At 37.8% G+C, this 13,794-nt stretch overlaps 1 protein-coding gene across 15 annotated transcripts in view; it reads left to right on the top strand.

The window, feature by feature from the left end:
- RPS6KA6 (ribosomal protein S6 kinase A6) overlaps positions 1 to 13,794 on the top strand; it is a 259,279-nt gene that overhangs the window by 198,083 nt on the left and 47,402 nt on the right. For all 15 annotated transcript variants that reach the window (XM_070290374.1, XM_070290366.1, XM_070290369.1 and 12 more), the window contains 4 exons: positions 10,904 to 11,006; positions 11,733 to 11,863; positions 12,295 to 12,417; positions 12,944 to 13,033. In XM_070290374.1, the coding sequence (XP_070146475.1) occupies positions 10,904 to 11,006; positions 11,733 to 11,863; positions 12,295 to 12,417; positions 12,944 to 13,033 (447 nt within the window). The remainder of the gene's footprint in view (positions 1 to 10,903; positions 11,007 to 11,732; positions 11,864 to 12,294; positions 12,418 to 12,943; positions 13,034 to 13,794) is intronic.

The following is a 13,794-nucleotide window of genomic DNA, read 5'->3' as shown; positions in this document are numbered from 1 at the left end:
GGTTACATGTATATTTTTTAATTACGGTTTTTTTCCGCATATATACCCAGTAGTAAGATTTCTGGAGAAGGCAATGACAACCCACGCCAGTACTCTTGCCTGGAAAATCCCATGGATGGAAGAGCCTGGTAGGCTACAGTTCATGGGGTTGCGAAGAGTTGGACATGACTGAGTGACTTCACTTTCACTTTTCACTTCCATGTGTTGGAGAAGGAAATGGCAACCCACTCCAGTGTTCTTGCCTGGAGAATCCTAGGCAGTGGGGAGCCAGGTGGGCTTCCATCTATGGGATTGCACAGAGTCGGACACGAGTGATGTGACTTAGCAGCAGCAGCAGTAAGATTTCTGAGTCATACGGCAGTTCTATTTTTAGTTTTTCAAGGTACCTGCATTCTGTTATCCATAGTGGTTCTATGAGTTTATATTCCCACCAACTGTGTAGGAGGGTTCCCTTTTCTACATATCCCTCCAGCATTTATTGTTTGTAGATTTTTTTGATAAAAGCCATGATGGCCATTCTCACTGGTTTGAGGTGGTAGTTCACTGTATTTTAATTTGCAGTTCTCTAATAATTAGTGATTTTGATCATCTTTTCATGTGCCTCATTGGCCATCTGTATGTCTTCTTTTAAGAAATGTCTACTTAGATATTCCACTCATTCTTTGATTGGATTTTTTATATTGATACACATGAAGTACTTGTATATTTTGGAGATTAATTCCTTGTCAGTTGTTTCACTTGCAAATATTTACTCCCATTCTGAGGGTTGTTTTTTCATCTTGTTCATGATTTCCTTTGCTGTGCAGAAACTTTTAAGTTTACTTATTTTTTTTAATTTAAATTTATTTGTTTTAATTGGAGGCTAATTACTTTACAATATTGTATTGGTTTTGCCATACATCAACATGAATCCACCATGGGTGTGTACACGTGTTCCCCATCCTGAATCCCTCTCTGACCTCCCTCCCCTTATCATCCCACTGGGTCATCCCAGTGCACCAGTCCCAAGCATCCTGTATCCTGCATCGAACCTGGACTGGCAATTCATTTCACAGATGATATTATACATGTTTCAATGCCATTCTCCCAAATCATGCCATCCTCTCCCTCTTCCACAGAATCCAAAAGACTGTTCTATACATTTGTGTCTCTTTTGCTATCTCGCATACAGGGTTATTGTTACCATTTTTCTAAATTCCATATATATGCATTAGTATACTGTATTGGTGTTTTTCTTTCTGGCTTACTTCACTCTTTATAATCGGCTCCAGTTTCATCCACCTCATTAGAACTGATTCAAATGTATTCTTCTTAATGGCTGAGTAATAATTCATTGTGTATATGTAACACAGCTGTCTTATCTATTCATCTGCTGATGGACACCTAGGTTACTTCCATGTCCTAGCTATTATAAACAGTGCTGCGATGAACATTGGGGTACACGTGTTTCTTTCAATTCTGGTTTCCTTGCTGTGTATGCCCAGCAGTGGGATTGCTGAGTCTTATGGAAGTTCTGTTTCCAGTTTTTTAAGGAATCTCCACACTGTTCTCCATAGTGGCTGTCCTAGTTTGCATTCCCACCAACAGTGTAAGAGGGTTCCCTTTTCTCCACACCCTTTCCAGCATTTATTGCTTGTTGACTTTAGGATAGCAGCCATTCTGACTGGCGTGAAATGGTACCTCATTGTGGTTTTGATTTGCATTTCTCTGATAACGAGTGATATTGAGCATCTTTTCATGTGTTTGTTAGCCATCTGTATGTCTTCTTTGGAGAAATGTCTATTTAGTTCCTTGCCCCATTTTTTTGACTGGGTCGTTTATTTTTCTGGAATTGAGCTGCAGGAGTTGTTTGTATATTTTTGAGATTAGTTGTTTGTCAGTTGCTTCATTTGCTATTATTTTCTCCCATTTTAAAGGCTTTCTTTTCACCTTGCTTATAGTTTCCTTTGTTGTGCAGAAGCTTTTAGTTTTAATTAGGTCCCATTTGTTTACTTTTACTTTTATTTCCAGAATTCTGGGAGGTGGATCATAGAGAATCCTGCTGTGATTTATGTCGGAGAGTGTTTTGCCTATGTTCTTCTCTAGGAGTTTCATGGTTTCTGGTCTTACGTTTAGATCGTTAATCCATTTTGAGTTTATTTTTGTGTATGGTGTTAGAAAGTGTTCTAGTTTCATTTCTTTATGGGTGGTTTAATTAAGTCCCTTTTTTTTTTCATTATGACCTGGGGCAAAAAAATTTTGCTGCAGTTTATGTCAAAGTGTGGTTTCCTACATTTTCCTCTAACAGTTTTATAGTATCCAGCCTTACATTTTGGTCTTTAATACATTTGAGCTTTGTATTTTTTCTGTTTAAATAATTTTATTTATTTTTGGCTGTGCTAGGTCTTCATTGCTGCATGGGATTTTCACTAGTTATGGGGAGTGGTGACCACTCTCTAGTCGCGGTGCTTGGGCTTCTCATTGCAGTGATTTCTCTTTTTGTGGAGCATGGGCTCTAGGTACATGGGCTTCAGCGATTGTGGCTCCCCAGCTCTAGAGCACAGGCTCAGTAGTTGTGGTGCAGGGATTCTGTAGCTCTAAAGCATGTGGGATCTTCCCAGAGCAGAGTTCCAACCTATGTCCTCTGCATTGGCAGGCAAATTCTTTACCACTGAGCCATTAGGGAACCTCGAGTCTATTTTTTTTTTGTATGGTGTTAGGCAGTGTTCTAATTTCATTTGTTTATGGGTAACTGTCCAGTTACCATCACACCAGGATTTTTGCTGATGTTGTTTTTTGTTAGATTGTAATTTTAGATTTGAAAATTGGGAGGGGAGTTTGGGGGAGAATGGATACATGTATATGTATGGCTGAGTCCCTTTGCAGTCCACCTGAAACTGTCACAAGGGTGATAATCAGCTATGCTGCTGTAAAAAATAAAAAGTTTAAATAAAATGTAAAACAGAGAATCCTATCTTCACACCATGTATTGGAGAGACTGCCTTTTCTCCTTTGCCTTCTTTGTAACAGATTAGGTGACCATGGGTTCAGTTCAGTCACTCAGTCATGTCTGACTCTTTGTGACACCATGAATCACAGCACACCAGACCTCCCTGTCCATCACCAACTCCCGGAGTTCACCCAAACTCACGTCCATCAAGTCAGTGATGCCATCCAGCCATCTCGTCCTCTGTCGTCCCCTTCTCCTCCTGCCCCCAATCCCTCCCAGCATCAGAGGCTTTTCCAGTGAGTCAACTCTTTGCCTGATGTGGCCAAAGTACTGGAGTTTCAGCTTCAGCATCATTCCCTCCAAAGAATACCCAGGGCTGATCTCCTTCAGAATGGACTGTTTGGATCTCCTTGCAGTCCAAGGGACTCTCAAGAGTCTTCTCCAAAACCACAGTTCAAAAGCATCAATTCTTCAGCGCTCAGCTTTCTTCACAGTCCAACTCTCGCATCCATACATGACCACTGGAAAAGCCATAGCCTTGACTAGACGGACCTTTGTTGGCAAAGTAATGTCTCTGCTTTTCAATATGCTATCTAGGTTGGTCATAACGTTCCTTCCAAGGAGTAAGCGTCTTTTAATTTCATGGCTGGAATCACCATCTGCAGTGATTTTGGAGCCCCCCAAAATAAAGTCCGACACTCTTTCCACTGTTTCCCCATCTATTTCTCATGAAGTGATGGGACCAAATGCCATGATCTTACTTTTCTGAATGTTGAGCTTTAAGCCAACTTTTTCACTCTCCTCTTTCACTTTCATCAAAGGCATTTTAGTTCCTCTTCACTTTCTGTCATAAGGGTGGTATCATCTGCATATCTGAGGTTGTTGATACTTCTTCCTGCAATCTTGACTCCAGCTTGTGCTTCCTCCAGCCCATCATTTCTCATGATGTACTCTAGGTGCATGCATTTATTTCTGTTCTTTCTATCCTATTCCTTTCATGTATATTTCCAGTTTTGTGCCATTATCATACTGTCTTAACCTGTAGCTTCGTAGTGTAGTTTCAAGTCAGGAAGCCTGATTCTTCCAACTTCAGTTTTCTTTCTCAAGATTGCTATGGCTATTTGGAGGCTTTTTATTTCCATCAGTCAGTTCCCTCACTCATTCATGTCCAACTATTTCTGACCCCATGGAATGCAGCACGCCAGTCTTCCCTGTCCATCCCCAACTCCCAAAGCTTGCTCGAATTCATGTCCATCAAGTCGGAGATGCCATCCAATGATCTTTGTTGACCCCTTCTCAGCCTACCTTCAATCTTTCCCAGCATCAGGGTCTTTTCCAGTGAATCAGTTCTTTGCATCAGGTGGCCAAAGCATTGGAGTTTCAGCTTCAGCATCAGGCCTTCCAATGAATATTCAGGACAGATTTCCTCTTGGATGGACTGGTTTGGTCTCCTTGAAGTCCCAGGGACTCTCAAGGGACTTCTTCAATACCACAGTTCAAAAGAATCAAGTCTTCAGCACTCAGCTTTCTTTATCGTCCAACCCTCAAATCCATACATGACTACTGGAAAAACCATAGCGTTGACTAGATGTACCTTTGTCTGCAAAGTAATGTCCCTGCTTTTTAATATGCTGTCTAGGTTAGTCATATCTTTTCTTCCAAGGAGCAAGTGTCTTTTTATTTCATGGGCACAGCCACAATCTGCAGTGATTTTGGAGCCCCCAAAATATAAAGTCTGTCACTATTTCAACTTTTTCACTCTCCTCTTTTATCAAGAGGCTTTTTAGTTCTACTTTGGTTTCTGTCATAAGGGTGGTGTCATCTGTGTATCTGAGGTTATTGATACTTCTCCTAGCAACCTTGATTCCAGTGTGTGCTTCATCCAGCCTGGTATTACACATGATATACTCTTCATATAAGTTAAATAAGCAGGGTGAAAATATACAACCTTGATGATTTGGATGTATTCCTTTCCTGATTTGTTTTTCCATGTCCAGTTCTAACTGTTGCTTCGTAATATACAACCTTTCCTGATTTAGATGTATTCCTTTCTTGATTTGTTTTTCTATGTCCAGTTCTAACTGTTGCTTCCTAATATACAACCTTTCCTGATTTGGATGTATTCCTTTCCTGATTTGTTTTTCCATGTCCAGTTCTAACTGTTCTTCCATGTCCAGTTCTAACTGTTGCTTCCTAACCTGTATACACATTTCTCAGGAGGCAGGTCAGGTTGTCTGGTATTTACATCTCTTTCAGAATTTTCCACAGTTTGTTGTGATCCACACAGTCAAAGGCTTTTGTATAGTCAATAAAGCAGAAGTAGATGTTTTTCTGCAACTCTCTTGCTTTTTCGATGATCCAACTGATTTTGGCAATTTGATCTCTGGTTCCTCTGCCTTTTCTACATCCAGCTTGAACATCTGGAAGTTCATAGTTCACACACTGATGAAGGTTGGTTTGGAGCATTTTGAGCATTACTTTGCTAGTGTGTGAGATCAGAGAGGGCAGACACACTGAAACCATACTCACAAAAAACTAGTCAATCTAATCACACTAGGACCACAGACTTGTCTAACTCAATGAAACTAAGCCATGCCCATGGGGCAACCCAAGATGGGCAGGTCATGGTGGAAAGGTCTGACAGAATGTGACCCACTGGAGAAGGGAATGGCAAACCACTTCAGTATTCTTGCCTTGAGAACACCGTGAACAGTATGAAAAGGCAAAATGATAGGATACTGAAAGAGGAACTCCTCAGGTCATTAGGTGCCCAACATGCTACTGGAGATCCATGGAGAAATAACTCCAGAAAGAACGAAGGGGTAGAGCCAAAGCAAAAACAATACCCAGCTGTAGATGTGACTGGTGATAGAAGCAAGGTCTGATGCTATAAAAAGCAATATTGCATAGGAACCTGGAATGTCAGATCCATGAATCAAGGCAAATTGGAAGTGGTCAAACAAGAGATGGCAAGAGTGAACGTCGACATTGTAGGAATCAGCGAACTAACATGGACTGGAATGGCTGGATGTAACTCAGATGACCATTATATCTACTACTGTGGGCAGGAATTCCCTCAGAAGAAATGGAGTAGCCATCATGGTCAACAAAAGAGTCTGAAATGCAGTACTTGGATGCAACCTCAAAAACGACAGAATGATCTCTGTTCGTTTCCAAGGCAAACCATTCAATATCACACTAATCCAAGTCTATGTCCCATCAGTAATGCTGAAGAAGCTGAAGTTGAATGGTTCTGTGAAGACCTACAAGACCTTTTAAAACTAATACACAAAAAATATGTCCTTTTAGTTATAGGGGACTAGAATGCAAAAGTAGGAAGTCAAGAAACACCTGGAGTAACAGGCAAATTTAGACTTGGAATGCGGAATGAAGCAGGGCAAAGACTAATAGAGTTTTGCCAAGAAAGTGCACTGGTCATAGCAAACACCCGCTTCCAACAATGCAAGATAAGACTCTACACATGGACATCACCAGATGGTCAACACCGAAATCAGATTGATTATATTCTTTGCAGCCAAAGATGGAGAAGCTCTATACAGTCAACAAAAACAAGACCAGAATCTGACTGTGGCTCAGATCATGAACTCTTTATTACAAAATTCAGACATAAATTGAAGAAAGTAGGGAAAACCACTAGACCATTCAGGTATGACCTAAATCAAATCCCTTATGATTATACAGTGGAAGCGAGAAATACATTTAAGGGCCTAGATCTGATAGAGTGCCTGATGAACTATGGAATGAGGTTCGTGACATTGTACAGGAGACAGGGATCAAGACCATCCCCATGGAAAAGAAATGCAGAAAAGCAAAATGGCTATCTTGGGAGGCCTTACAAATAGCTGTGAAAAGAAGAGAAGCGAAAAGCAAAGGAGAAAAGGAAAGATAAAAGAATCTGAATGCAGAGTACCAAAGAATAGCAAGAAGAGATGAGAAAGTCTTCTTCAGCGATCAATGCAAAGAAATAGAGGAAAATACAGAATGGGAAAGACTAGAGATCTCTTCAAGAAAATTAGAGATACCAAGGGAAAGTTTCATTCAAAGATGGGCTCAATAAAGGACAGAAATGGTATGGACCTAACAGAAGCAGAAGATATTAAGAAGAGGTGGCAAGAATACACAGAAGAACTGTACAAAAAAGATCTTCTCGACCAAGATAATCACGATTGTGTGATCACTCACCTAGAGCCAGACATCCTGGAATGTGAAGTCAAGTGGGCCTTAGGAAGCATCACTATGAACAAAGCTAGTGGAGGTGATGGCATTCCAGTTGAGATATTTCAAATTCTGAAAGATGATGCTGTGAAAGTGCTGCACTCAATATGCCAGCAAATTTGAAAAACTCAGCAGTGGCCACAGGACTGGAAAAGGTCAGTTTTCATCCCAATCCCAAAGAAAGGCAAAGCCAAAGAATGCTCTAACTACTGCACAATTGCACTCATCTCACATGCTAGTGAAGTAATGCTCAAAATTCTCCAAGCCAGGCTTCAGCAATATGTGAACCATGAACCTCCAAATGTTCAAGCTGGCTTTAGCAAAGGCAGAGGAACCAGAGATGAAATTCCCAACATCCGCTGGATCATGGAAAAAGCAAGAGAGTTCCAGATAAACATCTATTTCTGCTTTCTTGACTGTGCCAAAGCCTTTGACTGTGTGGATCACAATAAACTGTGGAAAATTCTGAGAGAGATGGGAATATCAGACCACCTGACCTGCCTCTTGAGAAATCTGTATGCAGGTCAGGAAGCAACAGTTCGAACTGGACATGGAATAACAGACTGGTTCCAAATAGGCAAAGGAGTACATCAAGGCTGTATATTGTCATCCTGCTTGTTTATCTTATATGCAGAGTACATCATGAGAAATGCTGGACTGGAAGAAACACAAGCTGGAATCAAGATTGCCAGGAGAAATATCAATAACCTCTTATATGCAGAGGACACCACCCTTACGGCAGAAAATGAAGAGGAACTAAAAAGCCTCTTGTTGAAAGTGAAAGTGGAGAGTGAAACTTTGGCTTAAAGCTCAACATTCAGAAAACGAAGATCATGGCATCCGGTCCCATCACTTCATGGGAAATAAATGGAGAAACAGTGTCAGACTTTATTTTTTGGGCTCCAAAATCACTGCAGATGTTGATTGCAGTCATGAAACTAAAAGACGCTTACTCCTTGGAAGAAAAGTTGTGACCAACCTAGATAGCATATTCAAAAGCATAAACATTACTTTGCCGACTAGGTCTGTCTAGTCAAGGCTATGTTTTTTCCTGTGGTCATGTATGGATATGAGAGTTGGACTGTGAAGAAGGCTGAGCACCAAAGAATTGATGCCTTTGAAGTGTGGTGTTGGAGAAGACTCTTGAGAGTCCCTTGGACTGCAAGGAGATCCAACCAATCCATTCTGAAGAAGATCAGCCCTGGGATTTCTTTGGAAGGAATGATGCTAAACCTGAAATTCCAGTACTTTGGCCACCTCATGCGAAGTGTTGACTCATTGGAAAAGACTCTGATGCTGGGAGGGACTGGGGGCAGGAGGAGAAGGGGATGACAGAGGATGAGATGGCTGAATGGCATCACTGACTCGATGGACGTGAGTCTGAGTGAAATCCGGGAGTTGGTGATGGACAGGGAGGCCTGATGTGCTGCGATTCATGGGGTTGCAAAGAGTCGGACACGACTGAGTGACTGAACTGAACTGAGATCAGTGCAATATTGCGGTAGTTTCAACATTCTTTGGCATTGACTTTCTTTGGGATTGGAACAAAAACTGGCCTTTTCCAGTCCTGTGGCCACTGCTGAGTGTTCCAAATTTGCTGGCATATTGAGTGCAGCACTTTCACAGCATCATCTTTCAGTATTTGAAATAACTCCACTGGAATTCCATCACCTCCACTAGCTTTGTTCATAGTGATGCTTCCTAATGCCCACTTTTTTCCAGGATGTCTTGCTCTAGGTAAGTGATCACACCATTGTGGTTATCTGGGTCATGAAGATCTTTTTTATAGTTCTTCTATGTATTCTTACCACTTCTTCTTAATATCTTCGCCTTCTGTTAGGTCCATGCCATTTCTGTCCTTTATTGTGCCCATCCTTGGGTGAAATGTTCCCTTCATATCACTGATTTTCTTGAAGAGATCTCTAATCTTTTCCCTTTTATTTTTTCCCTCTACTTCTTTGCACTGATCATTTAGGAAGCCTTTCTTATCTCTCCTTGCTGTTCTTTGGAACTCTGCTTTCAAATGGGTATATCTTTTGTTTTTTTCCTTTGCTTTTTGCTTCTCGTCTTTTCTCAGCTATTTGTAAGGCCTTCTCAGACCACCATTTTTCCTTTTTGCATTTCTTTTTCTTGAGGATTTTCTTGATCACTGTTTCCTGTACAGTGTCATGAACCTCTATCCATATTACTTTAGGCAGTCTGTGTATCTGATCTAATCCCTTGAATCACTTGTCACTTCCACTGTATAATCATAAGGGGTTTGCTTTAGGTCATACCTGAATGGTATAGTGGTTTTCCCTACTTTCTTCAATTTAAGTCTGAATTTTGCCATAAGAAATTCATGACCTGGGCCATAGTCAGCTCCTGGTCTTGTTTTTTTTTTCTGACTGTATAGTGCTTCTCCATATTTAGTTGCAAAGAATATTATCAATACTTGGTATTTATTTGTTTCCATACAAATTAGAAAATATTTTGTTCTGATTCTGTGAAAAATGTCCTTGGTAGTTTGATAGGGATTGTATTGAATCTATAGATTATTTTGGGTAGTACATTTATTTTCACAATATTGATTTCTGCAATTCAAAAACATGATGTATATCTCCATCTATTTGCATCATTTTTTATTTGTTCATCAGCATCTTATAGTTTTCTGAGCACAGGTCTTTTTTCTCATTAGGTATTTTTATTCCTAGGTATTTTATTATTTTAGTTTCATTGGTAGATAGTATTGTTTCCTTAATTTCTCTTTCTGATTTTTTGTTGTTAGTGTATAGCAGGAGATTTCTGTGCATTAATTTTGTATCATGCCACTTTACTAAATTCATTAATTAGCTCAAGTAGTTTTCTGGTGGCCTGTTTAAGATTTTCTGTGTGTAGTTTCATATCATCTGCAAACAGTGAGAATTGTACCTTTTCTTTTCCAATTTGGATTCCTTAATTTTCTTTCTGTGATTACCTTAGCTAGAACTTCAAAACTACATTGAATAAAAGTGGTGAGAGTGGACATCCTTGTCTTATTCCTTATCTTAGAGGAAACGCTTTCAGTTTTTCATCATTGAGAATGTTGTTTGCTATAGGTTTGTCATATATGGCCTTTAAAGGAAAATTAGTTTACAATAGTCTTCTATTTATTTTCCCTCACTGTGGGACTGTGAGCTTTTGAAAAACTATGCTTCCATAAAAAAGTAGATTTGCATATATTTTAAGCTATTTTATATGTCTTTCAAAAACATAAGTTTTAGGAAGTTAGATTATTAGACAAGTTTAAATTTTTGAATTCTTTTTGCATGCATGTTGTTTATGTGAAAGCAAGTTACTTCAGGTAGAATGGATACTTCTTGGGGATAGAGTAATTAATTTTAAAATCCTAGAATGTCATTAGTTATTTCTTCTTGGTAACATTGTGATATTCTTTATGATTATTTTACCAGTGAGAATCCAAGTCAGTTTTTGAAATCCAAAACTGAACTGCATTGTTCCTTGTGGATACAACCTATGGCATTGCTGCTGTGTTCCTTGGTCTCATTTGATTTTATATATGATATCTCAAATTTAGATGATATACAAAATTTGGTTAACAGGGTAGAATTTAGAATTTGGTTTATAGGTATCTGAACCCTGTTGAAATTTCATTTAAGAAATTTTGAGTCTTCTGTTAAGGACTGTGAATAACATATTCTGCTTTAGTAGTTTTTCAAGTGTTAATAAGTTTTTGTATCATTCTGTCATTTCTTCTAGAAATTATATAAAAGAGAAATCCAGCCTCCTTTCAAACCTGCTTCTGGAAAACCAGATGATGCTTTTTGTTTTGATCCTGAATTTACTGCAAAAACACCTAAAGGTAATGCATGTTTATGTGTGAAAATCAGGGCTTTTATTCATTTAGATGGTTAAAAAAATAAACTAGCTTCTTAGATTAGAAACTGAAAGAATTATGAGTTTGCAAAGGGTGGTTTGCCCTGTGTAGAAGTGTAGATCCTATTTAGCATTGCTTGGACACGTTTCAAGTAGAGGTTTTATATGCTTAATGTTCATTAGGGAAGCAGGGACTAGAGCAAAGGTTTAATGTTTTTGACATGATAATGCATTAGAGAATGTGAGTAGGAAGTAAGATATGAGATATATCTCTCTAACTCTTAGGTTCAGAATTTAATGTGGTTTACTTTTATTGACATCTGTTTCATATATTCATTCAACAAATATTGAATACCTACTATGTAAATACTAAGCAGTGATGATGCAGAACTGAACTGAACAGGCAAAAATCATAATCTACATGGAGCTTGCATACTAGTATTATTGTTGTTGTTCTCAGTCTCTCAGTCATGTCCGATGCTGTGACCCCATGGATTGCGGCATGCCAGGCTTCCCTGTCTTTCACCATCTCCTGGAGCTTTCTCAAACTCATGTCCATTGATTGGGAAACAGATAATATACAATAAATCAAATACATAATATAGTATGCCTGATGGTAACATTTAATAGTTTCCTTTATACTCAAAGAAATGTTGGTATTTCATATCATAAAATTGTTAATTCTAATTAAATTTAATTATTTGGACATTAGATTCTCCTGGTTTGCCAGCCAGTGCTAATGCTCATCAACTCTTCAAAGGATTCAGCTTTGTTGCAACTTCTATTGCAGAAGAATATAAAATCACTCCTATCACAAGTGCAAATGTGTTACCAATTGTTCAGGTAAATTACACATAGATTATTCAGATTAGGGATAATTATTTCTTCCCATTATTGCTGATTGATTTACAGTGATTTTTAACTTCTTCATTTATCTATGTATGATGAATTAAAGACCTTTCCATATTTTGGGAAAAACGCAGACAGTAGTAACTTTTAATTACGTATTTATGTGATGTCTTTTGTCAAGAAAATGTAATGGGTGATACATTAGCTAGTTGATTTATCATATTGGCTTTGGCGATCTAGAAGGCCTTCAGAATCTGTATGCTCAGATCACCTAGAAACTGTGTAAGCCATTTATAAATACTGATAAAATTTCTCTAGACTTACTCTTGATTTTTTAAAGATTTAAGATGAACATATACTTAGGAGAAAACACAAAAAATGTGAAACCATATTGTTGTTTTGTATTTTACTTGTAACAAAAACAGGTAAATGGAAATGCTGCACAGTTTGGTGAAGTGTATGAACTGAAAGAGGATATTGGTGTTGGCTCCTATTCTGTTTGTAAGCGATGCATACACACCACTACCAACATGGAATTTGCAGTGAAGGTATTGTCTCTGAGGCTAACATTTTTTTTTTGTTTGTTTAATATGTGTAAGTTAAATTTCCAACTGACATTTTTTCAGTGGAGCAAATAGAGAAAGCAAAGATTAAATGATGAAGTAAAACTCTTGACTTAATAATTTCATTTTGAATTTCTTATGAAGACTCTATTTTGTTCAGTAAAAAAGATGTTATTTTGGGAAAGCAATATGTTTTTTGAATGTCTTGCTTTTGAATAATTTTGTTGTCACATAGTATGCTAAGACTGAGCAATTGTGACAATTACTGTCATATTTTGATCAAATTATCAGTTGGTATATTTTCAGTTAGATGGAATATAATGTTGAGGAAAGTACTATGTTGTTTTTTATTAAGTTTCAGTTATAGGAAATTTTTAAATATTAAATAATGTGAGGTAAGCATCACTTTTGAGTTTTATTATTTGCTTGAAAATACAACCAAATTGAAATCACGTAATTCATTTTTAGACAAAGAAAATAATTTTCCTCTGTGATTTTTCTTGTTTCTTAGATCATTGACAAAATTAAGAGAGACCCTTCAGAAGAAATTGAAATTTTAATGCGCTATGGACAACACCCCAACATTATCACTTTAAAGGATGTAGGTATTTAAAAATCTATGTATCTGTTAAGCTAATGAAGTTATGACTTTGAACTTTTCATATCCATGGTATCTTTACTTTCATGCCATAAAATATTAAGACTCTTAAATTTTCCACTTCAGTTCTTTTATCCCTATGATTCTGCACTCTTACCCTCTTTGTAGAATATCAGAAAGGAACTATGATGGTTGGCAAATGAGAGTGTCCTGATTAGTTGAATATATTCTAACTGGTTAACCAGTTGACAACATCACCAGCAGCATTTATTATTCTCTAGTAATACAAATATACAAGATAGAAGAGATTACGAATCTGCCAAATTCTAGGAGACTTTATTTCCTTGATTGTACAGCAGTTGACTGTAGCGCTGTGGATTCAGCAGTTGACTGTAGCACTGTGGATTGTTGCTTGGGTGAAATATTATTCTGTAGTTTTTTTTAAAGTGAACTCATATTAATAGATGTTACTGAATGCTGACAAACCATCTCCTTGGTCAGTTTGTTTCAGATAATATGATATGCATTTTGATTTATAATCCTTAAATAGTACTTTATACATATATATAAATATTTGCTATGTGTGTATATAGATAGATATATGTCTACATGTGTGTGTTTGTATGTGTAGATGTAGATATCATGTGCTTTGAGTGAAAGGGTATACATGTTTATTTGTTCTTCTTGATACATTTGAATTCAACAAATATTTAAGTTGCCAGGTCAGATAGTAGAATGTGAGCAGGATATTAAAAAACAACATA

The sequence above is a fragment of the Ovis canadensis genome, chromosome X (assembly GCF_042477335.2).
Source record: "Ovis canadensis isolate MfBH-ARS-UI-01 breed Bighorn chromosome X, ARS-UI_OviCan_v2, whole genome shotgun sequence".
Taxonomy (NCBI): domain Eukaryota; kingdom Metazoa; phylum Chordata; class Mammalia; order Artiodactyla; family Bovidae; genus Ovis; species Ovis canadensis.
The sequence above is the reverse complement of the archived record's forward strand: the minus strand, read 5'-3'. Positions and strand labels throughout refer to the sequence as shown.